This window comes from Rhinopithecus roxellana, chromosome 18 (assembly GCF_007565055.1).
Source record: "Rhinopithecus roxellana isolate Shanxi Qingling chromosome 18, ASM756505v1, whole genome shotgun sequence".
Classification (NCBI taxonomy): domain Eukaryota; kingdom Metazoa; phylum Chordata; class Mammalia; order Primates; family Cercopithecidae; genus Rhinopithecus; species Rhinopithecus roxellana.
In genome coordinates this window covers 11,737,001-11,761,434 of record NC_044566.1, presented here as the reverse complement: position 1 = coordinate 11,761,434, position 24,434 = coordinate 11,737,001, and the positions used below count along the sequence as shown (strand labels likewise).

Here is a 24,434-nt window from a genome sequence, read left to right as displayed (position 1 = left end):
TTGTATTAGTCTGTTTTCATGCTGCTGATAAAGGCATACCCAAGACTGGACAATTTACAAAAGAAGAGGTTTATTGGATTTACAGCTCCACATGGCTGGGGAGGCCTCACAATCACGGTGGAAGGTGAAAGGCAAGGACGAACAAGTCACGTCTTACACACGATGGCTGCAGGCAAGGAGAGAGCACTTGTGCTGGGAGACTCCCATTTTTAAAACCATCAGATCTCCTGAGACTTATTCACTATCATGAGAACAGCATAGGCGAGACCAATCCCGTGATTCAGTTATCTCCCACCGGATCCCTCCCACCACACATTGGAATTACGGGAGCTACAAGATGAGATTCGGGTGGGGACAGAGAGCCCAACCATATCCCTCCTCATCCCCTCAGGGATAGGGTGGTGACCTCTTCCCCTGACTTTGCTAATCCCTGGGTGTTTGAGCACCCCTGGATGTTTCCCCAAACCCTGCCTGCACCTTCCGAATGACCTCTCCATTGTGTATGCTTCAGATGGATCTTGTGTTATGGAGCCTTTTGTTGCTGCAAACCTGCCTGATAGATCAGTTATTTTTCAGCTGATTCAGAGATCTCTTTTTCCACAAATCCTATCTTATTCGAAGACCCTAATTAGTAAATTCAGTATTTTTCCAGGTCTCTGTACATTTTAACATGATGTCAAATTCCTTGAGAATTTTAGCTTTTCTCTGACTTTATACTAAATTCCCTCTGACAATTTATTATCAAGATCTGCTAAAGGTATAACGTTTAGATCATCACTTCTGAGATTGTCCTCTTTTACTCTCTGCTTCCAAGGTAATTTCCCGTCAGACTTCCGGTCTATAACCCAATGCAGGCTGGCTGTCCTCATTGTTACAACTCCGAGGCCAATTCTGTTCATCTGTTTCTCCCCAGGGCCTCGGGGGTGTGACGATCCTTCCTTCGCTCCTTAACTGCCTTCTTCTCTGTATTCTTCTCTCTCCAAGTCTGCAGCAGAGCAGGAGACACACTCCCTCCTCCTTTGCCCAAAGGTCTCTCATACAAGACACAGAGGTCTGTCCTGGCTGGGGATAACTGCAGGGGAGCAGACGGGATTAGCACAAATAATAAACAGGGAGAGGGTTAAAGAGGCAAGACATCCTAGAAAGTATTAGTCATAGCTCTTTTGTCTTCTTCCAAATAAAAATATCTTTGTTTGTAGCTGCTTTTCCTGACTCTCTTTACAGGCTTTCCCATGGGAGGATGAGTCTTGACTGGAGGGAGGTTTACCCGGTGTGGTCAGGTCAGAGGCTGAATCAAACTGCAGAGGTGGTGACCAAAGTTAGAGTGGGGTGGCCCAGTGACTGGGGCAGGTGGGGGTCCCGCATTTTACAAAAATCTCCCTTGTTTATTGTTAGTCAGACTCTCGGCCCTGCAATATTATCAGTGTGAAAAGTGCTTCTCTTTTTGGTCTCTAAATTTTTCTTTCCTGGGCTTTAGTCCATCTCGGACTGGTGCCTGGTACTATCAGCCTTTGGAAAGCTGTATCAGTTTGCCATGCTGCCAGAACAAAATACCACAGACTAGGTGACTTAAATATCAGAAATTTGTTTCCCACAGTTCTGGAGGCTGGAAGTCTGAGATGAGGATGCTGGCAGGGTTGGTTTCTCCTGAGACCTCTCTCTTCAGCTTGCAGATGGTCACCTTCTCCCTGGGTCCTCACAGGACCTCTGTCTATGGGAATCCCTGGAGTCTCTTTCCTTTTGTAGAAGAACACCAGTCCTGCTGAATTAGGCCCCAATCTAAAGTCCTCTTGTTAACTTAATTACCTTCTTAAAAGCCCAGTATCGGCTGGGTGCAGTGGCTCACACCTGTAATCCCAGCACTTTGGGAGACTGAGGCGGGTGGATCACCTGAGGTCAGGAGTTCGAGACCAGTCTGGCCAACATGGTGAAACCCTATCTCTACTAAAAATACAGAAACTTAGCTGGGCATAGTGGTGGGTGCCTGCAATCCCAGTTACTTGGGAGGCTGAGGCAGAAGAATCACTTGAACCGAGGAAGGAGAGGTTGCAGTGAGCCTAGATTGTGCCACTGTACTCCAGCCTGGGCAACAAGAACAAAACTCCATCTTAAAAAAAAAAAAAAAAAAGCCCAACATCCTAACATCCTAATAGTCACTTTGGGGATTGTGGCTTCAGCGTGTGAATTTTGGAAGGGACACAATTCAGTCCATCACAAAAACTCATCCCTGATGTCCCTGCTAGTCAGGTTAGATTAGGTCATGTATCAGCAACAAGAATCACCAACATCTCAGATGTGTACATGATACTGTGTGTTTTTCCCTCACTCTCCACTTGGTGCAGTTCTAGAAGATGCACCAGGGTAGCTGTCCTCCCCAGGGTGACTCAGAAGTCCAGGATGACTCAATTTTAGGGGCCACCAAGGTAGCACAAGGCCCCTAAGTCATGGCAGGGAGCAGAGAGTATGAAGGAGTCACACCGGCTCTTCCGGGCTTTGGCTGGAGGTGCTGCATATCACTTGCTGTCTCCGTCCATGTGACAGACTCGTGGTCTAGACTCGTGGCCCTGCCTAACAGCAAAGCACAGAAAAGTGAGATCATATGTGACTGTTACAGCAGCAAAAATAAACTAAGACACTGTCAACAAAGGGAACCTGTTAATATATTTATCCAACTCAATGAAAAGATTTTGCTGGACAGAATGACAATCTTCATCCCCTGGGAACACTTATATCAGTTACCTTTATTGATACAACCTGGGTATACTGCCTGACGGCATGAGGCCCCTTCAGCCTTCTGATAGCAAATACGGTGGCTCAAGCCTGCATCCCACATAACAGAAGGAGTGAAACACAGGCCTGTGGGCGTATAACATTCAGAAAAAGTGAATGTTGGTGTGTACAGTCATGTCTATCACAGCCTCCTGGATGAGAAAGATAATTGTAGTATCAATTGCTATTGGGTATTGAGTGGCAAACACTGCTCAAAAAGTTATAAAATACTCAGTGTTAGCACTAAATTAAAAAAATAAATTACTTACTTCTTACAACAACCTATGATGAGGAACTATTAGCCCTAAATTTTGCAGGAACAAATTGCCCCAGCAGGAATAGTAAGGATGCCAGAGCTTTTATGTACATGGAATCAAGTGCCTAGAATTTTTGAGCCTGCTGCAGTCACTTTGTGAAGGAAGCTCAGGCTTAGAAAGGAGGTGAGAGAGCAAGGGATGGCAAAGGAGACCCTGAACTACAGGGAGCTGGTGGCAGCTGAGCAGTTGACCGGTGAGGCAGTCCCGGGGGTGGGGGATGGTACATACATTTTTAGTGTGCCTTCAATCATATGTCTTTCCCTGCCTGTGCAGTAATTACCTGCTGTTATCCCAGGTCTTCGACAAAAGCCTTTTCTAGTGCGCAGAAGAGCCTTGTGTTAGTTTTGTGGAAGGAAGGAAGGCGTGGCCAGCAGTTTTGCAGGGGAGCCAGACCAAGGAGCATCTCATTGGACTGACTCACAACTGATGAAAAACAAACAAATAAAGGGAAAGTAAACAAAACACATTTATTTTCCAAATAAACTAGAAAGGTGGTCTCTGTTAGGGGGGGTGCCTGTGCTCACACCCACAGAGAAGTGTTTTCGCTTCTTCTGTTATGTGGGATGCAGGCTTGAGCCATCATATTTGCTATCAGAAGGCTGAAGGGGCCTCATGCCTTCAGGCAACATACCCAGGTTGTATCAATAAAAGTAACTGATATAAGTGTTCCCAGGGGATGAGGATTGTCATTCTGTCCAGCAAAATCTTTTCATTGAGTTGGATAAATATATTAACAGGTTCCCTTTGTTCACAGTGTCTTAGTTTATTCTTGCTGCTGTAACAAAATGCCCGGGATTGGGTAATTTGTAACGAACAGAAATTTATTTCTCATGGTTCTGGAGCCTGGGAAGTCCAAGGTGGAGGTGTTGGCATCTGCTGAGGGCCTTCTGACTGAGTCATCCATGGTGGAAAGGAAAAGTTGGGGAGAGAGGGAGAGAGTGTGTGTGTGTGTGAAAGGGGACTGAACTTCCCCGTTCTAAAAAGTCCTGCTCCCTCATTAACCAAACCCCCTTTGAGATAACAGCATTTGTCCACTCATTCTGCCTTTACAACTTACCCATCTCTTATTAGGCCCTACCTCCCAATACGGTTGTATTGGGGATTAAGTTTCCAACATATGCTTTTTGGAAGACATATTTAACCATAGCACAAATGTTTTTCCCTGCCACCAGTTAATGTTAAATAATGTGGAAATCCTCCTGCCTTCCCAAGCTCCAGGTTCCCACCTCTTCAATCTTCTTCTAGGTCAGTATCTGCTGCTTCGATCTGCTCATTACGTTTTTGCTGGGTGGTAGCTACTTGCTATAATTTTAGCTATCGGTGTATTTGTTTTAGAGGCAATTTCCCTTACTAGCAGAATGAGCAGTTTCGACATCAAATTAAAAAGAATTTAGTTAATTTTATTATAATAAAGCAGATGATATGGTCTATATCAGTGGTTTTTCAAAAAAGCATTTTGGCAGCAAAGTCTTTTTTTTTTTTTAACAGAAGAAATTTTACTTGGAACTTCAATATGGAAAAATATAGAAAGTAGGATATGTTTTGAGCACCTTTCCAACTTGGGATGGTGGCTGGGAGTGGCAAACACACACAAAGTGGTAACCCCTGGGGCCCCTCTGCCAGACCCAGGTCTCCATGTAAAAGCCACTGGAAGTTCCTGCCCTGGGTTGTTATTAATGTTCTAGCAGCAGATTGGACAGTGCAGGACACACTGATTAAGGGTAATGAGGGGTCAACCTTAGAGAGATGGATAATTCATCATTGAATAGAATGATGGGGTTAAGAGCATTCTTGGTAAGGTTGTGTCTACAAAGTAATCAACTGTCAAAGCTGAACTGATTTAGTAGGGGCAAGTGGAAGGAATCTCATTTTGCTGGAGTTAGACTGGTAAAGGCAGGTAGGATATTGAAACATGTGTTCCTTTCTATAGACTATAAATCTAAATAAGTTTTAAGGTCTGAATCACTTATCTCCCTAATGCTAATCAGTAAATAATTTATTGAAGGAAAATAATTAATGGTTACTCTGATATCCAATCAGAACAAAAAATATCAAAAATATGCTAAGCTGTTGAAGGCACATTTGTGGAATGACACTCATAGACACTTTCAATGACATTTTAACCCATTATTAGTATGCATTTTTAAGACTATTATTGAAAAAATATTAATAGACTTTATGTGTAGAGTGGTTTCGGGTTTATGGAAAAGTTGAGTGGGAAGTGCAGGGTTCCCACGTTCACCCTCACTCCCCCAACTCCAATTTGCCCTATTATTAACATCTTGTGTTAATGTGTGTTGTTTGTTACAATTGATGAGCCAATAGTGATACATTATTATTAGCTAAAATATGTGGTTTACATTAGTGGTCTTGCTTTGTGGCTTTGCGGTGTACATTCCATGGTTTTGACATATATATAATGTCATGTATCTACCAGTACAGTATCATAGAGAATAGTTTCACTTTCCTAAAAAGTCCCCTCTACTTTACCTATTCATTCTTCATCTTATCTTTCTAAACCCTGGGAAAATGATTTTTTTAACTGTCTCAATAGTTTTTTGCTTTTTCGAGAATATCATGTAGTTGGGATCATATACAATACGTAGACTTTTCAGATTGGCTCCTTTTGCTCAGCAATATGCGTTCAAAGTATCTCCATGTCTTTGCATGCCTTGACAGCTCATTTATTTTTATCCATTGTATGGATGTACTACAGCTTGCTTATTCCTTCCTCCACTGTACAATATCTTGGTCGCTTCCACTTTTGGCAATTATAAATAGAACTGTTAAAAACATTCATGTTCAGCTTTTGTGTGGACGTAAGTTCAACTCATTTCGGTCAATACTAAGAACCATGATTACTGGTTCTTACAGTAAGAGTATGCTTTGTTTTGTAAGAAACCACCAAACTGTCTTCCAAAGTGGTTATTATTTTTTTGTGTGACTTTTTTCATCAGTGTAGTTATAAGCCCTGGTCTTAGTCTTTTTAGTAGTCAGGTGCTTGTAACATCTATGAGTGTTCTCTTAGTTTTCTTACATATACAGATTGTGTATCCCTTAACCAAAAGGCATCAGAAGTGTTTCAGAATTTGGATTTTCTGGACTTTTAGAATATTTGCATTATACTTAGCTGATTAACCCTACTCTGAAAATCTGAAATCTGAAATGTTTCAGTGAACTTTTCCTTTGACTATTGGTGCCCAGAAAAGTTTGAATTTTGAAGCATTTTGATTTTCAAATTTTTGAATTAGGGATATTCAACCTGTATTTTGCCTTGTTAAAAAGAGAGATTAGAAAAAAGAGAGAGAAAGATAGGAGATCTTAAAGAATATATATAATATTACTACTTTAGGAAACTTTATATATATATATAAATATAAATCTATATAAATAAAATATATATTCTTTAAATCTTAAAGAATAATCTTAAAGAATATTCTTTAATATATATATTCTTTATATATTCATTATTTACATATATACAGAATATATGTAATTATATTCTTTACGTATTTTTTATTATTTACATATATAAAGAATATATATAAAGAATAATATATAAAATATATATTATACAGAATATATAATATATGCATCTTCTAAAAATAAGAACTAATTTAAGATGAGAAAAACCCAAACACAAGAATTAAAATTTTATGCATAGAGTGATTGTTTATTTTAAATAAATGTAAGTTTAATTAAACATTTTGATTTTTTAGACATTGTTTCAAAAGTGCTTTCCAGACTGCTGGTAAGCATTTTCTATTTGTATTTTTTTCTTTCTTTTTTTTTCTTGTTTTACATGCTTGGTTAAGGAAAGACGATGAGAGCAAATTTTTCTAGTTCTCTGTGTTTAACATGATTGTCAAAACTAAGCCCATTGGTTTACAATTTGGCTGCTAAAACTGTGTCTAGACTTTAGGACTCCAGTTTCATTTTTTGGTACTTTATCAATTAAACTCCCTCGCTTTCCAAAAAGGAAGCTATCAAAGGTATATGTATAGTTTGTTGAATGCCCTATTCCTGATCAGAGGGAAGTTCCATTTCAGTCTGATAAAGTGTTATCTGGCAGAGAAAAACAGAACAACCAAGAAATTCGAATGATGAGATTAGCTGCCCTGCTGAGGAGATTGCTAATGATTTGCTAAATCTCTGAAAACTGTTTAGTGACGGGGTTCATCTCTCCTTGATCAGCGATAGTGATTTCTGCTCTGCTTGCGTGGGACCGTACAAACACTGGGTGGGCCACTGGACGCCAGGAGTCTGCAATTAATCGACTGTGATCACCAGGGAAAAGGGAAACTTTTTCACTTCCCGGTGATGCATTAACTTTGGAAAAATTTTCGGGATTTAAAGGTTGCTTTTTGCTAGAAACAGTTAATGTATCTAGAGAAAAATGAGACGTCTAATTTTTTCAAGAAAAGTTCAGGCCTGATGACAACATATAAATAACATACAACTATTTGTTCCATCCAGGAAAAATAATAAGAAATCTACCAATGTGATATCATCAGGTCTCAATGAGCTAAGTTAGTGAAAGGGTAGAAAAGGGGCAACAACAGGCTCAGAGGATTCAGGCATTTGAAGAATCCGAGTCCAAAAGACAAAGAGATATAACCATGAGGTTTGTGGTGAGCTAGGAAAAGCAGTTGCAGAATGACTTTGCCATCTGGAAAATGGAGCCTGACGACTTCTTCTATCTATTGTTTAATCTTTTGTTCTAAAAATTCAGAAATAATCTGTATTGCGTATCTTTTGGGATGTAAGTGAAGGTGGCTGTGAGTTTCCCAAGTGAGAAGCTGCCAGTGAGGTCTCAGCTCAATGGTGAGAGAACCCCCTCTCCACCCATTTACTTGCCATAATTGATCCCGTTTGTCTGTCATGTGAATCAGAGAGTGTGACTAAAACGGTTTCATGGGCACCCTATTGATTCTGTGTAAGAATCCATGATTATTTTCTAAAAAGTATATTTTAAAGCATGTCAGGGAACAGAATTGCCTGATTGTTTTCCCAGAAGGCGGAGACTGAAGCTCCCGGTATGGTGACAGCTTTTCGGTTATTTTTCACTTCTGTTTCAGGGAGGCAAATGCATGTGCTTTGATCAAGTGTCAAATGTAGTTGGTAAATCTCACTTCTAAGAAGCCTCCCTTGATGTACTTTTCAGGCAGCCTGTGGGGTGGGGCGTGGAGGTGACCAAGCTCTGTTCAAGGTAGCACCTCCAGTAGGTGCTCATTAAGTCAGGGCTCACACACCAATCATAGGAAGGGAGCGTTGCCCAGCTTCCACTGCCTTTGATATAGATTTTGCCACCATTGTTCCAGTTATTGCCTGAGAGAGCTTATTTCCATATGTATAGAAAACCAATATACTTTCTCCTGCCAGTTAAACTGTCACCTAATGTATTTTTAGAAATATATAATCTAAAAAAGACAGAGGATGAGGCAGAAAGTTCTACAGTAGCGCCATTTGAACATCCTCTGCCACTTGAAGATGTTAATTAAAAAGTATCTTATTCTACTTGTTTTAATTGCCAAGCAACGCAATTTTTTTTCCTGACAAAAATTGACTTTAAACGAACTGTTCTTGTGTATAGCCTGTTTTGTCTTCTGCTAGGTATGTGTCTAATGAAGACATCAGCCTCCGTTCTGTGTAGGTTTAAGGAATGCCCCCTCCTCTCTGTGTAACCATTTGTAGAGTCATACAGTATCTTTCTCTCCTTCCAATAGCGTCAGGGATGCTGAATGGAGATGCATGTGGTTGTCAGAGAAACACAAGGAACATATTATTAGATCTTTCATAATTAGGCATTGCAGATATGTGCCAAAGATTTAGAGCTTAATCAAAAAGTTCTTATCACATGGGCTTCTGCTAGCAAGGGATTGGAAAGCCAACAAAGGCAACCCTGATGCTTGCTTTGCACGATCACAAAGGGAAGACAAAGGCAGACGTTTCTGCCCTAGGTTTATCACACGCTTTTTTTTTTTTTTTTTTTTTTTTTTTTTTTTAAATCATATGAGTCAGGCAATTGTAGGGGAAAGGGGGTTAAAAAGCCCAGCTTCCCCGTGAAGCTCAGAGCCCCTCTTGATCCTGATGGTTTCCTTGTGTCTGAGTCATTTCACTGTGCAGGTGCTGACTAAGGCTGAGGGCTGTGGGAACCTGGGTTAATGTGTCTAGCAAGCCTTTTCCAGGTAGCGCCTGGGCTCCCCGGGGAGCGTTCCCGGTCCCTTCCTGTGCCATATCATCCCCACCTCGCCGGGAATGTAAAAGAGGAGCTCTCCAGCCCTTAGATAAACCTGGCCGTGTACCTTGGCAGCCAGGACCGGGGGCAGCGGGAAAAGCGAGCGCGCCGCGCTGATGGCTGTTTTGACAAACTGTTGTGTGTTTTTTCTGTCTGAGTATCTGGCAGCGCAGGTGAAACATTGTGCTGCTGATATCTTGGCTCGCCACTCGCTCTCAGGCTCTGCGGGGAGTGTCGGGCCATCCCTGCAAATGTTCCGGGCAAAGCTGTGAAAACAAACGAGGCAGATTAGTTGGACAGGCTCACCAGCTTTTGTGTGTTAACTGCCCTGGCTGCCCTTGCTTCTCAACCCTTTCCCATTCTTTTATTGAGCCGTGCACTTATCAATTAACACAATGGTTTCTGAGGTATTTTTTCTTCTTCTTCTTCTTGTAGTTGCACCGTATGAAGCAGAATCTCTCCTCTTTGGACCTGAAATGGATGCTGTTTCTCAGATTTTAATCTCCAAACACAATATATGATATATTCTTTAAAAAAAAAAAAGTCAATTTTCCTTATTATTTTAGAAAGCAGGGCGTGCTTACCATAGAGATATTAGCGAATGCAGATAAACAACAGGGATAGTTTTGAAGTATACACATTCTGTGCCTGGGTTATTTCACCTGCTCATCAGAGCCGCACATGATCTATGCTACAGTATTTAAACTAAAATTCTTCTGACTTAGTCTCTGGCAGATAAGGACCCTCAATTTCTTTTTTAAAAAGTATAGTTTAGTATGTGTAAATATCCCTGAAGTTTCAAGCATTTGGGAAGAGCCGTCACACTGCGGTAACTTTTTAAAAAATAATCTTTGGTTTGAATTAAGAGCCAACCTGGGATAAAGAGAACTTGGGCATCCCTTTTGAGGTGAAATCAGAGTGAATTAAAAAGAGTGATTACACCCTTCTTTAATCAAAGGCTCCAGAGATGATGTTTCTTTTAAAAAAGAAACATCAAGGAATGGGCTTTGAAAATTACTTTCATATTTTCTGGAGCATTTCAGAGCTAGAGCACTTTTTAAGAGTTGTCATTTGTTCTTAAATATCAGACTCTAGTATCAGCCTTTTGTCTGCGCCTGTCCTTCAGTGCATCAGAAAGATTGAGCTTGCCCTTGCTTTGTTGTGAACAAGAAGAAGCTGTCAAATGACTAATGCTCTTGGAATCTCACTGAGGCATTTATTCTGTCTCTGTTGCTATGAGCCCTGTGGTCTCTTTTGTGGCATGTAACAATATAGGTAACCTATCTAAAGTATGGACCTGGCAAAAAGGGACTTAGTCATAGCATAATGATTTTGCTTAAAATAATAATAGTACAATGACTACCTATACCACGAAACAGGTCTGCCATATACCCTTGGGTAAGTTGTACACTGCACAACGCTAAGATCCATTCTCATTTTAATCTGTGTGAACAAGTTTAATAACAACAGTATCTGTATGCTTGTAATTAGTCATGTGGACTAAGTACATGAAATAGTGTTAAAGGCAGTGAAAGAAAAAGACACTCAAATTCACACAGCAAGTGTTTATCCAAAGATTTCACAATTACTAGAGGGAAATAATACTCCTTTAGGGAACTTTAAAAATAAGAACGACTTGCTTGAAATTATTTAATTAATTGACATTAACAGTATTACATGTTGAAATCCTTCACATGACTCAAAAATAAATAATCCAAAAAGAAAGGTATCATCAGTTCTCAAAATTTTTAGCTTGGTAAATAGCTCTTAAAAATAAACATCTCCTGTCTATTTTCAACAAATTGATTGGCTTAACTCTGCACAGATATCAAGTCTGGTCCTTTAATTTGATGAATAATAGAAAAAGGAATAAAAAGTGTATTTTTGTCAGAAACTAAATGTGCGCTTGTTTCTTACTCTGACACATAAAAATTAATAGAAGCCAGAATCAATCAATAGTGCTAGATTTATATTATTATTGTTTTTTAGGCTCTTATTTTGCTTGTTTGTGCCCATTCCAGTGAGAAAATAATACAATGACACTATTAATTTTACCTGACAAGCTCTGTTACAACTGCAGTGTTGGCATTTGTGGGAAGTGGGACTGGAATTTTTTTCTAGAGTTAAGAGTTCTTAAAGGCTAAACACCATATTCCTCTTTGACTCTTTACTACCATAGATTATTGAAAAACCTTAAATAATTAATTTTAAGAAGAATACTTGAGATTCAGACTAAAATTTTTTCAGGTCCTGGGGAACTACAAGGACTTTGAAGTTAAGATAAAATATGACCCTCTTATTTCTTATTTGATATTATGCTGTTTATTTATCGGCCAACTTTTAAGTTTAAGCATTTTAAATATAAAGTTAACATTCTCCACTTCTGAATTTTTAAAGAAATGGTGCAAACTCCCGCACAGTTGTCAAAAGGCATTTGATGTTAGACTTGCTAAGATGAAGATTAACATTTTTTAAAAATTAAGTATGAAAAAAACTAAATTTGAACCAAATGCTGCTATCAATATGGTTTCAATGAAACTGACCTATTCATCACTTTTATCAAACTCTGTGTTATTTTTTACAATTTTGATTTCGCTTCAGCTCACCCTTTCACTACTTGTGTGTGAGATTTAATTGCCTTTCAACAAAAGACATAAAACAGCAACTTATAAAATCTGGGTATGAGCTTTCCTAAGTCAATAATTAGCTTATGTTTTCAAATGAACTCAGAATTTAGATCTGAATTGTTTTTCTGTTTGTTTGGACATGGAGTCTTGCTCTGTCGCCCAGGCTGGAGTGCAGTGGTGTGATCTCTGCTCGCACAACCTCCTCCTCCCGGGTTCAAGTGATTCCCCTGCTTCAGCCTCTCTGGTAGCTGAGACTACAGGCACCCACCACCACACCTGGCTAATTTTTGTATTTTTAGCAGAGACGGGGTTTCACCATGTTGGCCAGGCTAGTCTTGAACTGCTGACCTCAAGTGATCTGCCCACCTCGGCCTCCCAAAGTACTGGATTACACTATGCCCAGACCATATCTGAACATTTTTGATACTCTTACTCTTATTTTTAGTATTTCTTAAAGCTGGAGTTTAGATAAAACAAAAAATATTTGCAATTTTAATCTTTTTAATCAAATGCAAGACATTTATAAAGAAGAATTAAGATTCTTGGGCAACTTGATATTTTTGTTGGCTTACTTCTTGGTTGCCATTCCTGGTGTGCGGAGCTGCAGTTCATGCTAGGCTTCATTTTTACATGCCACTGCAAAGTGGATTTAAGGGGTTTGATTGGAGCAGATGTCATGCATATTTCTATAGAATGCTCATAATTATCCATTTTTCTTGACAAAAGTAATACGGTCTGCAATACTCTTTTTGTGTGTGAAACTTAATTCATTATTTTTAAACATATCATTGTATATATTTTAATTTTACAAAGTAACTTCTTAAGTTGGGGCTAACACAGTGTCCCTGGTTATCAATTCAGCTTATTTTATAAAATAAGGTCATTGCATTCTATTGCATTTTACCTGTTCACAGAACTACCTGAAAGCAAGCTGAATGCAAATTTCATTGCCTTCATATAGTGTAAATAAGGGTTAGAACATGTGTTCAAAGTAATTGTTTTACTTGACATTAATGACACGCTAATGATGTTGGAACAGTTCAGGCCTCATAAGTGACTAACCTTTCACTCTAAGTTGATTTTCCCCATGAATTAAACTAAAATAGCAACTATGTGGTGAAAATTATTAGGTGGGTCCACTAAAAGTGTTTTAGTTAACATACTTTCTTCTTTCAGCTATAAGTAAAGAATTAAGTAAATTATAAGAAATTTTGGTTTGGTTTGGTTTATTTTGCGACAAAATAGAGTTTGTAAGTACCATAGCAAAGGTTTTCTCAGATTTTCGATGGTAGTCATGGTAAGTATGAATATATTTGTTGCATAAATAGATCCTACAAAATATTTCTCAAGCTTGAGATAAATTAGAATGTGTTTACAATCAAATTTATTTTTAATGTTTGAAAATTTTTAGTTATATTTTTAAGCTTTAATGTATATATTTCTTCCAGCAATAGACATACATTGATGGTGTCACTTCTGAGTTATCTGGTAATATTTTATTGGTGTCACAAAGAAATTTCCAAGGGGGATATACCATAAACTTCTGAAAAATGATCCCTCGAAAATTATCTTTTCCAAAAAAGTGGAATTCCAGATTTCAGGAAATGGCAAGCAATAGCAGCTGCAAATAACATTTAAGTAGAAATTTTGATCATCTTTCTATGAAAATGAACTGAAAAGTAGTGTCCAGGTCATGACCAGATTCATTGGGCTTTATTCAGAAAATGGCTTTTCCTGCTGACAGGGCAGTAGTTCTTTATTCGGGTGGATTAATCTGCATTCTCAGCTATTCCTGTAATATTTAGAGGATTTTTTTCCCTTAATAAAATTGGTGCAGTTTTAAAGGAATGGCACGGTCTTCAAGAAACAGCCCTTGTATTGAGATTGGTAGTCGGATTTGTATGGCTCAATATGTTGCTCAGAAATTTCCCAGTGTCTTCAAGCTTCTTCTGAAGTCAGGGCTGGGAGGTGGCCAGGAAAGGCCAAAATAGTCTGTTATATCCACAAGATGTATGAGACCAACCAGCCTTCTACAAAATAAAATAAGCCTTATTTATAGTTACAAAAACCCTTGCTATTTTCCTTGTCTCTGAATGCCAACTATTTTATAGGACCTCTCCTTTTACAAATCAAAAGCAGCATTTTTACTTGAGAACTCCTATAAACTCACAGCTGACTACATCTTCTCCGTGAGTCTGTTTTTCTTTACCCAGTGTTAACTTTTTATGGTCTTGGGTGATAACTTTAAAGGCCTATGATGAAATCAAATTTTTGTCATTCTGATGGGCTTCTCTTAGGAGGAAATGCAATGTATTTCTTTTTTATGTAACTTGGTTTTTTTTTTTCTTAAATTAGAGCTCATATAGATCCCAGAAAGTTAAATGTGTGTCTGCCAGCCCTGGCTAGACCTGGGTGTGGTCTCAGATTCGGCAAACTACCGAGCTCAGCTTCACAAGTCCTATTCATTCTAAAGTGACAACTTGATGTTTTGATTTTGAGACTGAAAGAAGACTAATATTAAAATGGATTCACACCCAGCCCCTCTTTTTCTTCCTCCTGGGGTTGGTTAACAGTCAGTTGTAGGTACTTGGGGCTCCTGAGGGACCGCTGGGCTGAGTTTCTGAAGGGAAGGCCAGTGGGGTTACAGTCCTCCCACCTCAGAAGCTTTTCTTATCTTCATTCACGTCAGAACAGTATCTTGCTTACACAGCGAGGATCTGCGGCCACGAGTTTCGGTTGCCTGGCTCTATCTTTATTTCTTGTACCTGGATATCGGTTGCCTTTAAATTGGAAAAAAAGACTGTAATCTCATTTGATAAGGGGATTTTGGACATCAAGCTTCAGTATGCATGAGCTAGATAGATATCTGTGAACGGGACTTGCCCTCAGGGAATAGATAATGGGAAAAATCTACATTTAAAGCAAAAGGCTATGTTTAAAGTCAATAGGATAAGTGGAATTTAAACAGGAAAACTTAGCATCTAAATCAATTTTGTCTTCTACGATTTTTATATGCCAGTGGGGTCCTCCCTGTGTGTACAGAACATAGCCCATCTTTACGTCTCATCTCTTAGAGATCAAAGCCAACTTGAATAACAGCTGATCACAGTGGCAGATTTATGATGCCTACTGCACTTTATTCCTCCTTGTCCCTTACAGTTTTCCAACCTTCAAAGCCAATGTTAAGTTTGAAATAGCACCTTTAAAAGGTGAAGGCACCTACTGTGTGCTTTAGTGGTTGAGAGTATAGGACACACGGTGGCTCAGAGGTCACGGTTGAGCTCTGTGATCCTGTCCAATGTGCCTTCCCTCTCTGTGCCTCAGTTTTCTTCTCTGTAACAAAGAGATGGTGGTAGTACCCACCCCAAGGGGCTTAAAGTGTTAGGTTATGCAAATCACTTAGTGCAATGCCTCTAAAATCCTAAGCACTCTATTTACGCAAATCATCTCATTTTATCCCTTTCCTACCGTGTGGGGATACCAGCATTCTTACTGCCTGCCTTAGCTCAGGTGATTTCAAAAGCAAAGCCCGTGACAAATAAACCGTCAGAGAGAGAGAAAAGGATTGGAAGTGAAACAGGAGTGGAGGGAAAGCCAGTGCGAGGGTGCAGTTTGAAGTTGTCCACTCTGGACAAGGGGCCTTTTGAAAAGGCTTCAGAAATAGATCCAGGAACTGTCTCCTAGGCTGGACGTGGGAGAAATGTTTGTAGCCTTGTATACTCCTGTCAGGCAAGGCGAAGGGATGCTAACAGCCCCACTCATCCCCTTTGAACCTGTCTGTTTTCCCATGGGCACCACACCGAGGAGCTGGAGACCCCTTGGCACAGGCCTGGAATGGGATGCTGTCACCTGTCCCTCCTTAGAGCTGATGAGAGCTGGGCCAAACTGCTCTCTTCAGCCATGGCTGGAGTAAGAGGTGAGGCTGAGAATATTTGGAGTCGGGGATCACTTATGTCCAGTACACTCCCATTTTATAGTCATGGAAACTGAGCCTAAGAGAGTAACCAAGACCACCTAATTATTAACTCCCAAAACTAGGTTTTAAATCCAGACCCTATGATCTATTGAAGCTTCATTTTTTAAAATGATATTCAATGTTAGTAGAGATGAAAGGAAATTCAATGGAAAGGATGGGAATGTTAGCACTGACTAATTTTTAGTCTGAAATTATAATTACTAAAAAAGTTTTCTCTTTCTCTTCCCCTGTTCTTTGCTCTCTCTAAGGTGTGTGTATTTTCTTGTTAACTAGGGAAGTAAGACTATTTCTCATGGAAACAATACAATTATGAGACTGTTTCTGAAAGACAGGACCGAACCCAATTGCTTCATTCTTGAGTCATGCTAATTTATGATTTTGTTGTAATTTTATATTCAACCCATTTGAGCAACATTTGAGAAAGGATATAGCTAACATTATATTGGGTATATCTTTTCCCCAGAAACTCGAATATGAGAAAGTTCTAGAATTATAAATAATAGTGTCTCTGAACTTAAAAAAGTACATAAAAATATGAATCCGTGATCAGATTAATTTATTCATTTGTCCCAAAAACATTTATGGAAAGCTTTGTGCTGATGCTGGAGATAGAAGACAAAAAGCTGTTTCTTGCTCTCCAGATGGTCACTGTGCCACTAAAATGTAGACAATAATTTAATAGTCATAAGGCTCATCATATCCGTATTCTTATAATAGTTTTTTCTGGGACACATTCCTCTCTGGCTTTTGAACATCTTCTCCTCATCCCCAGGTACTATGACCTCTTGTTTTATTATCTTATTCCTGCATCACATTCTACCATTCCAAATACACCTACTTCCAGAAAGTTGTTTTTCCTTTAACATTTGTTCATCCCATTTCTTTGCACAGAATTTTTCAGTAGTCACGCATTGGATTCTGGGTTAAAGATGTAGCTCTGTGGCTTGCCACATGGTTACTGGTCCTGTCCCAGGCCTTCTCCTCCTGTTTGTTTTGGCACTGGACCATTGGTAGCTCTTTGTGTCCTTTGTATGCCTCTGTAGCTCCACATTTCTGCTTAAAAATGTGTTTTTACAGATGCATGCGTTCGCTGATTTTGATGTGGAATTAAGAATTGCTCTTTTTCTGGGTTTTGGACAGTTTGAATGTGATGTATCTAATTGTGGCGTTCTTCATGTTCCTTTCGTTTGTTCATCTTCGTGAATGTGTGAGTATGTGGTTTTCATCAAATATAAAATGACTTAAATTTCTAATAATTTTCTTTGCTTTTTCCAATATTAATATAGTTAATTTAGCTTCCTCTTGATAGTGTTAGTATAGCATATTTTTTTCTATCTTTTTGTTTTAACCTACTTATGTTTTATATTTAAAGTGGGTTTTTTTGAAGGCAGCTTATAGTTGGCTCTTGACTTTTTAAATTCAATTCAACAATCACTCTTTTAATTGACCCGTTGGCACTATGTGTGTGTGTGTGTATATATATAAGTGTATATATACTTATATATACTGTGTGTGTATATATATATAAAAGTATATGTATATACCTTTTTTTTTTTTTTTTTCTTTTGAGACAGAGCCTTGCTCTGTCATCCAGGCTGGAGTGCAGTGGTGTGATCTTGGCTCACTGCAACCTCTGCTTCCCAGGTTCAAGCAATTTTCATGCCTCAGCCTCCTGAGTAGCTGCCACTACAGATGTGCACCATCACACCTGGTTAATTTTTGTATTTTTAATAGAGACAGCGTTTCACCATATTGGCCAGGCTGGTCTTGAACTCCTGACCTCAAGTGATCTGCCTACCTCAGCCTCCCAAAGTGCTGGGATTACAGGTGTAAGCCATTGCACCCAGCCAGACCATTTATATTTAATGTAGTTATTGTTATGATTGGATTTAAATCTATTATCTTAGTTTTGCTTTCTATTTGTCTCATCTGTTTTTGTTTCCTCTCATTTCCTGCCTTAGTTTGCATCCATTTTGTGTTTTTGATGTATCTGTTTTATCTCCTTTTTGGCTTATAAGCTATAAGTCTCTGTTGTAATTTTTTTGTGGTTAATTTATTGTTTGTGAGTATCTTTAACTTATCACAATCTTTGGGTATAGTACAAGAACCTTGTAACCATCTGCTTACATTTATCTCACCCTGATCTTTGTTCTGTTATTATAGCACAATTTACTTCTACATATATTACAAACACCTTAATACATTGTTATTCTTTTTGCTCTAGTTTATTATCTTTTGCAATTTAAGTAGTTTTTTTCTTTCATTACTTTAAAGACACTGTTCCATTGTCTTCTGACTGACATTATTTCCAGTGAGAAATCTACTGTCTTCCTCATCTTTGTTCCTCTGGACTCAGTGTCACAATGTGTCCCTTTTCTCTGGCAACTTTTCAGAATTTTTCTTTTTCCCTAGTATTGGGCAATTTGATTTTGACACATCTTTGTGCAGTTTTCTTCATGAATTTTTTTTTTAGGCCTTGTGGCTTGCCGAACTTCTTAGATGTATGAGTATATAGTTTTTATCAAATTTAAAAGGTTTGGGGCCATCATTTCTTTGTTATTATTGTTTTCATTTTCTTCTCTCTCTCCTCTTTTCATGAGGACTCAGTCTTACTTTATTAGGAGTCTTGAAATTGCCCTATAGATCAGTGATGCTCTACCCTACAAGCTCTAGCTCCCATGGTATCTGCAGATTCCAGTTTTGTCCGTTCAACCCATAGAGTCTTCCAGGCTCAGCCTGGGCTGGCACCTCCTCATACTCAGTCTAGAAACTCTGTCTAGAAGATAAGCTCCCTGCCTTCATTTGTATCCTCTGTCATCACTCTCCTTTGTTGTTTAATGTCCAGTGTCTTAAATATCGTTGTTTCCTGGGTATGTTGCTGGTTACTAGTTGTTTCCAGTAAGAGGACAAATGTAGTCTCTGCTGCATTTGATTTCAATTTTGCTTCTTCCAACACTTCTTAATTTTAGGCCATTAGACCAACTTCTGCTAAAATTTTGACAGGTATTGAGGAAAGCTCAAACCAGTGAAGAAAGTGACTAAATTATCATCCTGGAATCAGAAAATAATCTATATTGTTTATTGCTAAGACTGTTTAGTTTGTGTGGAAGAGAATAATGGGAGAATAATGGCTATAGAATTAAACAGAGAGAAAATCAAATTCCAGCTTTAAGTTTCACATTACAGATTTGTAAAAATGTCAATATTCAGTGAAGATACATTAAGATGTTTCTGATCATAACGTGATTGGATGACTCTGTGCTGATGATTATTAAACTAATGCTGAGAGTTAACATAACAGGGTTATGGAGAACATGGCTCTGGACTCAGCCTGCCTCGCTTTGAATCTTTGATCCACCTCAGAATAGTAACGTGACCTGAATAAAGTCATTCAGCTTTTAGGTATTTCAGTTTCTTCATCCCTAAAATAAGGTTGTCATGAATATAACATGATTTCATTTTGTAAAATATTTAGACAAGTGCCTGGCATCTGATTGGTGCTCTAAAATGTTCACTAACAACAACAAACAAAAGGCAAAGAGCACCCAAATAAATATAATGTTTCATGTTTTGTTGTTTTCAGCAAAATTAGTATTAGGAAACAATGGAGACAGACGAGTTAAAAGGCAATTATTATAGCAATCCAGTCTAGTGGTAACATGGCTGAACTTGCCATAGAAAGCAGGAATAGAAAGGAAATCATTATTGGAAAGACTTTGCCAAGGATAAACACACAGAATTATAAAGATCTGGAGTCAGGATGAGAGGGAGAGGGGACGGACCAAACAACAAATGAAAAGATGGAATCTACTGCCTGGGACAATGTAGGAACTGAAATTGTAGGTCAGAGTTCATTCAGTTTTATAGCTGTAGATACAAAGGACTTCCAGGGGAAATGCTTGGGGGAGCAGGGGAAGCAGGTCTGTATCTCAGGAGAGAGACCACAGAGTGAGAAACACTTATCTAGGAGATGATTGTATGGGGTAGAGAGAGGAGGTCCCAAGAACAACTTGTAGGGAGTGAGGCAGAGAGTTCTGGGAGCATAAAGAAGGACACATTAAAGAAAGAGGAGAATGAGGACGGCAGAATATGACACACTTCCTGGGAAACCAGGGTTTGAAGAAGGATGAAGCTAGTAGACCCAGGAATGACAAAAGGCTATGGCATGTGACTACTAAAGAATCACGGTGACACTCACAAAAATCACTTCAGATAGGTGTCAGTATCAAACAGATTGCAGTGGGCCTGTGTATTAGTCTGTTCTTGCACTGCTATAAAGAAATACCTGAGACTGAGTAATTTATAAAGAAAAGAGGTTTAATTGGCTCATGGTTTCACAGGCTATACCAGAAGCATAGCGACATCTGCTTCTGGGGAGGCCTCAGGAAGCTTCCAATCATGGTGGAAGGCAAAGGAGAAGCAGGCACTTCACATGGCTGGTGTGGGGGCAAGAAAGAGAGCAGGGAGGGGCCACACACTTTTTAAACAAGTAGATCTCATGAGAACTCTATCATGAGAATGCACAAGGAGAGTGGTGCTAAACCATTCACGAGAAACTGCCCCCATGATCCAATCACCTCCAACCAGGCCCCTCCTCCAACACTGGATATCACAATTTGACCTGAGATTGCGGCAGGGACACAGATCCAAATGGTGCCATCATGTGCGGATGGTGAAGTCATCAAAGTGTGAAGAGCCTGTGTTTTAGAAGATTTTGCGCTGATTAGACAGCTCTGGAAAAGCAGATTGAAGGGTGAGTTTGGTGAAGGCAAGATTTCTCTCTTCAGTCCTTCAGCATCACACTTGTACAAGAACATACTGAAGACAGAATGTCTAGCTACAGAATCTCAGGCATCAGAGCAGGCTGGTGAGGGAGGCCCCTTGTGCAGCAGGTGGTTTTTCAGCATTCTTTGTATTCGCTGACACATGGGGCCCTGTCAGTCCTGGGCCATCTGTGTTTATATTCTGCAGCATCTTTTTGCTTCCCTATGTATGCATCAGATTCACGCCGAGAGCTTGTTAAAATGCAGACTCCAGGGCCCCACCTTGGAGATTCTGTTTTAATAGATCTAGGGTGGGGTCCAAGAATCTGCACATAAAAATACTAAGTTCTTGAATAGGCAGTACATTCACACGATTCAGAAGGTACTAAGGACATAGGGTGGAAAACCACCTTCCTATACATGTTCCTCTGCTGCTCCATCTCCCTATTCCAAGCCTTCAATTTCATTGGTCTCTGTTATGGTCTGTAGGAATTTAAAAAGCATTTTGGCTTTTTCTTGTTTTTGTTTTCAATGACTGAAGTGACATGAGCTTAAATATAATTAGAGAGTAGAAGCTATAGCTGAAGGAGAGAATGAACCATATATGTGAGAGAGAAGAAAATCCACGGAGGATTGAACACACAGATATGATTTACAGTTCGTAGAAACATGAAGCAGAACCTCTTCTCTCTAGGCATCTCAGATTTCAAAATGCAAATAGCAATGGAATAGACCTAGAAGAACTTAGTCATCTTCAGATATTGGCCTCCTGTATACATCAGTTCAGGAGCAGAAATCTTGAATCTGTGCATGGGTACCATGGTCAATTGCTTGTGTGTTTCTTCTTTATTGTTAATCTTCTACTTTTTTCTTGATACCAAACTTTTTGAATGAAAAAAGTGATAAAGTCTTGCCCCGCTGGTTCACTGAACATTATGAACTCTATGCATCCCTCATGGTGTTATTTTGGATGTCAGGCCATACAGACAGGCCATAGACAACTTTTAATGAATTTAAAAGATATAACTTCACAGCACCAAAATTTTAATAAATGAAGACAAGCACACACTGCTGAATTTCCTCAGTTCTGCCATGCTCTATTTATCTTTCTCACCCTCTGCATTTTAAATAACCCTTCGGTCAACATTGTAGGTATTCAAGTTTCAAATATCGTCTAAGGGTAAATAGCCCTCTCGCTAATAAGTTTTCCTGTACTTGACATAGTTTTTGGCAAAAGATTGTTCTAAATATTGACAAAAAAGAGTGAAGATTCTACGTTTTGTGGGCATTTCTTATTTTGTAAAGTTATTTTTTAAGAGAATAATAATTTTGGAAAGTCTGATTCAAATATCAGTTTAGAGTGACCATTTCTTGCCAACTTGAATTTAAAGTCTTATGCAAAAGCTCAGAATGCCACTAGCTCAGTTAAAGACTATCCCACCGAGACGGAACTAAATCCACCATGCGTGCCGAGCCCTGGGACAGAGCTACAGAATTCCTCTTTGAAAAGTGCTGGGATACAGATTAAGGCTGAAGAATATGCTTTAAAATAACGGTGACTGGATGTTTCAGTGAGAAAAAAGGAGGAGTGGGTGAGAGATTACAGTAACTAAATATGAAAAAAAAATCAGTTTTCTTTTGACGGTTTCTTCTTTCGAATTATTTTGAAGACAATTCGTTTATTGACAGACACTGTGGCTGTGGATGTGAGCTTTTTTCAGCATGAATTAAGTTAGGTGAGTTTATGTTTCAGAATCTGAAAATGCCCTTTAGGGAGTAGTCAACTGAAGCTGCAGGTAAATAGAGGACGTTATTTCAGCTGACTTGCAGAGATGTATAAGAAACGGAGTGATTCTTTATAACACAGAAAAATGAAATGAATTTTTCTTATTGTGTCTTTGTATTCATTTTGACTTTGACATTTTTACTAAAATTAGCTATATAAAATAAGTCAGATAATAAAAGAAAATGGGTATAAATCCTTTGATAACTTTTTATGGTGATGTTTATTGGTATTATTCATAAATAGAAAAGACTTCAATGGGCATTAGATGGTATCTTAGAAGGATATTCAAAATACCCTAGCTTTCAGTAAGATATGAACATGACTAATTACATTATATTTCCTATATATAATAAATGTATAAGTATTGTAGGTTTTTTGAATTGTAAAATGATTTTATTAGGCTGCTGCAAAAGTAATTGCCATTACTTTTAATGGCAAAAACTGCAATTACTTTTGCAGCAACCTAATAGATAATTTTGACTGCAAATTATAAAAAATTATCTATTTTTATCTATTTGGTTGGTTGAGAAGTACCACTTCCAATTATATTAAGAAAACACACATGCAAATTTAGAATTCCATCTATCCTGTGTTAAAATATGGAAGGTAAACATACAAGATAAAAAAGTCTATAACTCCAAAATTTATTTATCTATTTATCACCAAAGTTGACAGAAATCCTTAAGAAATAAATGAATTCAAATAGTGTATATATTTAGGAAGAATCACAAAGTTGATACTAATAACTCTTCTCACCTTGCCAATTTAAAAAAAGTTACTAACTTCTGAATAGAAATAATGTATACATTTAAAAAATGGAAATATGGAGGTGAGGTGGCTTACCACATTTCATTCAGAGCTCGAAAAAGTAAAATCAATATCTATAAAATAGCTAGTTGATAAGAAAAAATAACAAAAACATGTTAGATTTTAATCTGCTAGTAGTTATTACAGAAGGATGTAGGTAATCTCATCTTAAATTATAGTCATTGATGGTTTTCAGTGTAAAAATCATGTTTTTTTCTGGAAGGTGGTGGTTATATCATTACACAGTTCCTTGTGATGAGAACGTAAACTTTCAAATGTTTTATTAGGTAAGGAGATGATCTTATGTATTTTAATAATTGTCCCTGAAGTTTAATTTTATTTGACGAATTAGGAAATGTAAGAAACAAAGTGCTCATGCAAAGACAGGTCTGTACATATTTTTGTTGGAAATTTTTGGATTTTGTTGTATTCAAAAGGCCAAAGAATTATTCCTCAGAGATTGCATTTCAGGTTTCCCTAGGACATCTCCTGGAGTCGTCTTTCCTGTCATTTTGCCTCATAGATCACATCAGTCTCATTTGATGGCAAAGATAGTCTTTTCTATAATGATAATATGCCATTTAGGAAGTTTATTTTATCATTTAAGAATCAGAAAGTGTTGGCCAGGCACAGTGGCTCACGCCTATAATCCCAGCACTTTGGGAGGCTGAGGTGGAAGGATGACTCGAGCCCAGGAGTTTTAGACCAGGCTGGACAATAACATGTGACCCCATCGCTATGAAAGATAAAGCAATCAGCCATGTGTGGTGCCATGCACCTGTAGTCCCAGCTACTTAGGAGGCTGAGATGGGAGGATCACTTGAGTGTGGGAGGCTGAGGCTGCAGTGAGCTATGATGGCACCACTGCACTCCATCCTGGGTGACAGAGTGAGACTCTGTCTCAAAAAAAGAAAGAATGATTCAAAAAAGGAGATGGGGAAGGAATGCAGAGTGGAATTCTGAAGTTCAACATTAAAATAATTACTATTTAGAACAACACATTTGACATCATTCAGGCTCTCCTAGCTTCAGACTGACCTCAAAACACAGGAGTTGAGGGATTCAAGAATAAGAATTCACCTGCTACTCTTGTCTGGTCCAGTGCAAGAGTCTGGGAGAACTGGAGATCTCCTGGAGAGCAGGCAGAAGTC

The 24,434-nt window shown here is 38.6% G+C and overlaps 1 protein-coding gene across 1 annotated transcript in view; it reads right to left on the bottom strand.

Moving 5' to 3' along the window:
* Positions 1–9,256: 9,256 nt before the first annotated feature.
* LOC115894612 (sodium leak channel non-selective protein-like) overlaps positions 9,257–24,434 on the bottom strand; it is a 151,314-nt gene continuing 136,136 nt past the window's right edge. Inside the window, exon 9 of the mRNA XM_030922409.1 lies at positions 9,257–9,590. Coding sequence (XP_030778269.1) covers positions 9,257–9,590 — 334 coding nt within the window. The remainder of the gene's footprint in view (positions 9,591–24,434) is intronic.